We start from the raw sequence: 3,655 nt of genomic DNA, 5'->3' as shown, positions 1-3,655 counted from the left end.
AATCCAAATTGGCCTGAGATTCAGTGAGCTTTGTTTCCTCTCAAATTGAAGCCACAAGATAGACCTGATATAATTGTTAGAGTTTTTAAAATGAAGTTCGATAACCTATTATCTTACGTGACTAAGAAAGGTGTCTTAGACAAAGTTCTGGCGTGTAAGCTCATACTTTTTCGTTCTTACTACATTTACTTACATCTACTACTTTTTTAATTTGACTTTTTTACATTGGTTTTAATATGATATATGTTTTTCAATACAAACATGTACACCATATAATCTTCTTACATCCATCAAATAAATATCCATCACCCGATGACATTGACAAGATCATTTCTGCCGAGGTACTAAATCCTTTAAAACAACCAAAGTTGTATGGTCCTGTGAAGAACCACATGGTGCATTGCCCTTGTGGAATGGAAAACCCTAAATGCTTGTCCATGACCAATGGAAAGTATACCAAGTATTATCCAAAAAGTTCCAATATGGCACCATAGTTGATCAAGACGAATATCCGATTTATAGAAGAATGGATAATAGTTTTACAATCAAGAAGAATGGAATCATGCTTCATAACGGTCATGTTGTGCCCCACAACCCACATTTTCTTATGAAATATGAAGCACACATTAACATGGAGTGGTTCAATCAAAGAACTTATATTGAATATCTCTTTAAGTATATCAACAAGGGTTTTGATAGAATATCAGTTATTATTGTTCCAAGTGCAGCTAGTGGTGAAGGGAATAATGACGAAATCAAACAATACTTTGATTGTAGATATGTTTTACTAAGTGAAGCGTGTTGGAGAATTTTTTCATATTTTATCCATGGAAGGAAATCGGTCGTTGAAAGATTGTTTTTTCACATGGAAGGAGAGAACTCGGTGTACTACAAAGACTTTGAACAAAGTGGCAATGTCCTTCTAAAGTCGAGTATAACTGAATTCATGTTTACATCTTGATTTATGGCAAATCGAGAATAAGGTGAAGCAAAGCTATTGACATGTGGACAATTTGTGTCCAAGTTTGTTTATGTCAAGAAAACAAGATGTTGGAAACCAATGAAAAGAGGTTACACAATTGGTCGCTTAATTTGGGTACCTCCAACAACTAGGAAATTATACTATATGCAGATGTTGTTGACAATAAAGAAATGACCTACAAGTTATGATGATCTCAAAACTGTTGAGGGGTTTAAACATGCCACTTTTGGAGAAGCATGCTTTGCTATGAGATTTCTACAAGATGACAAAGAATTTATTAAGGCAATAAAAGAGGCTTACAATTGGGGTTCTAGGGTATTTTTACGAAAACTTTTTGTTACCATATTGTTATCAGCTTCAATGAATCGACCAAATCATGTATGGCGTAACACTTGGATATACTTATCAGATGAAATTTTATATGAACAACGGAGTTTGTCTGATAATCCAGGTAATGGTAAATTTATATTCAACTACACGATAGCTTTGTCATTAGGCATGGCAATGGGGCGGTCGGGGACGGTTTTTACCTCCCCCAAACCCAAACCTGAATCCCCAAACAATCTCTGTTCTTCGCCCCAAACCCAAACGGGGATGGAGAATCAATACCCAAACCCGTCTCAAACGGGTTCGGGTTGGGTTCGGGTATCCCCGCCCCGCCACCATTCATTTAGTAAAATCAATTTTTTTAATAGAAATATTTATTTTTTACAAAATAAAATTACATTACAAATAATAAAATAAAACAATCTAAAAATATTCCATACATACATTTCAAATATTTTAAATAATAAATTAAAATTAAAATTAAAATATCAAAACATTAACCACATATTTAATATTCTAAATTATCAAAAATAAATAATAATGTACATAATGAAATAAACGGGGCAGGTTCGGGGTGGGTACTAGTGTCCCCATTACCCGACCCGTCCCCATATTTTATAATCGGAGAAAACCCAAACCCGAACCCAAACCCAGTCAAAATAGATTTTTCCCGTCAACTTCGGGACGAGTTCGGGTGGATATCCGCGGGTACGGGTTATGTTGCCATGCCTATTTATCATGTCTCTCTTTTTTCTTACTAATAATTAACAACTCTATTAACATAACTGTACAAATTTACTTATATTTATCACTATCTCCCGAAGAAATCCAACAACTTACTTTGATAGAAATGAGAAACAATTTCAAAAAAATAAAAAGAGTATGTCATATCCAAATAATTATATATTGAATTTCCTTGTCAATAGACTAATTTATAATGAACGAAAATATGGTTGCCGCTCAAAAACATTTATACCAAAGTTTGTTTCAATCTCTGAGAGGTATTTCAATTGCTTAGCTTGTAAGTATTTTATTCATATAGAAAATAAGTCATTAATTCAATGCATTATTTATAAAATGAAATATTGTGCTCTTCAATGAAGGTTAATTATAACCATTATAGTAAGTTACTTTCCTATGAATTATAAGCATTGCAAAATTATATATTGTGCTCTTTAATGCATGTATGAAAATTACATATTGGTATAATAAATGCTTACTATACACTGAATTCTGTGAAATACATTTCGGTAACTTATAATATTGCAGCATAAATTCATGTCGGTATTCAGTTGTGTCGCTTAACTTCATGACTGGTATAGAGTACGTTAGCAATTTTTATGGCCGTTATATAGTAGATAAGCAGTTTTTATGTTGCACATATCTCCCTTCAATTCAGTTATTCAAGATATTTCAGTTTTGATACGTAAATGATAATTGAAATTTTATTGCCGGAAAATCCTTCTGCTAATTTATGCGTACTGTTTTAGACCAATTTAATTAATGTGCAATGTCGGGTTTCATTTGTTTTTCTGCCTTTTAGGATACATTCGGGTTTAGTATTTCTGGAACATAATAACTCCCACTGCTTTTTGTTGCTTTATCATATTTATACAAATTTTTATGTATATTGCTTTATCACCATTGATTTATTACATTGCCAGGATAGTTAAAAAAAATCACTTTATCCAAATGTTTATATATACAGCATATTATTGTTTAATTTACAATTTTTTTTTCTTTTATAAAAGGGATTAATTACTATGCACTGTCAGTGTAAAAAGATTTACACTGTCGATTCATCACCATCATCCATTTGCATTATTTTATATGTTTTTAAAATAAAAGTCAAATTTATTTCAATATCCAACGAATAAGATTAACTGGCGATGTAAAATTCTTTTACACTGTCATTGTATATCAATTAAATCCTTTATAAAATATATGGAAAAAATCATCCTGAAATGTTTTTGTATACTACATATTATTGTTTCGTTGTGTTTGACTTCATATAATTGTTTCCATAGATGAACAACACCACATTTGTAAGGAAGTCATGCATGTTGTTACTGAACAGAAATGAGGTGTCTTTTTTTTATATGATTATGGTGGAACTAAGAAGACTGTCACGTGGAACAAACTTTCAGAAGCTTTACATTTTAACTGCGTTATTGTTTTGAATGTTACTTCAAGTGGAATTGCAAGTCTACTTTTACCAAGAAGAAGAACAGTGATGGGAAATTAAGACACAATAACAGAGCAATACGTAGTAGATATAAAATTTTCCAAACTTGTAGAAACCTTGAGGATCAATAACAAATATAAGACGACAACTCATACAAATAA

The 3,655-nt window shown here is 31.7% G+C and overlaps 1 protein-coding gene across 1 annotated transcript; it reads left to right on the top strand.

Moving 5' to 3' along the window:
• The first annotated feature begins 526 nt into the window (after positions 1-526).
• Positions 527-961, top strand: LOC127082607 (uncharacterized). The gene has a single exon (XM_051022836.1). The coding sequence runs from the start codon at positions 527-529 to the stop codon at positions 959-961; it is 435 nt and encodes a 144-aa protein (XP_050878793.1).
• Positions 962-3,655: the final 2,694 nt, after the last annotated feature.

Source organism: Lathyrus oleraceus, chromosome 5 (assembly GCF_024323335.1).
Source record: "Lathyrus oleraceus cultivar Zhongwan6 chromosome 5, CAAS_Psat_ZW6_1.0, whole genome shotgun sequence".
Classification (NCBI taxonomy): domain Eukaryota; kingdom Viridiplantae; phylum Streptophyta; class Magnoliopsida; order Fabales; family Fabaceae; genus Lathyrus; species Lathyrus oleraceus.
The sequence above is the reverse complement of the archived record's forward strand: the minus strand, read 5'-3'. Positions and strand labels throughout refer to the sequence as shown.

Excerpts from the sequence above, each read along its gene's own strand:
- LOC127082607 (XM_051022836.1), top strand. The coding sequence starts at position 527 with ATGGATAATAGTTTTACAATCAAGAAGAATGGAATCATGCTTCATAAC.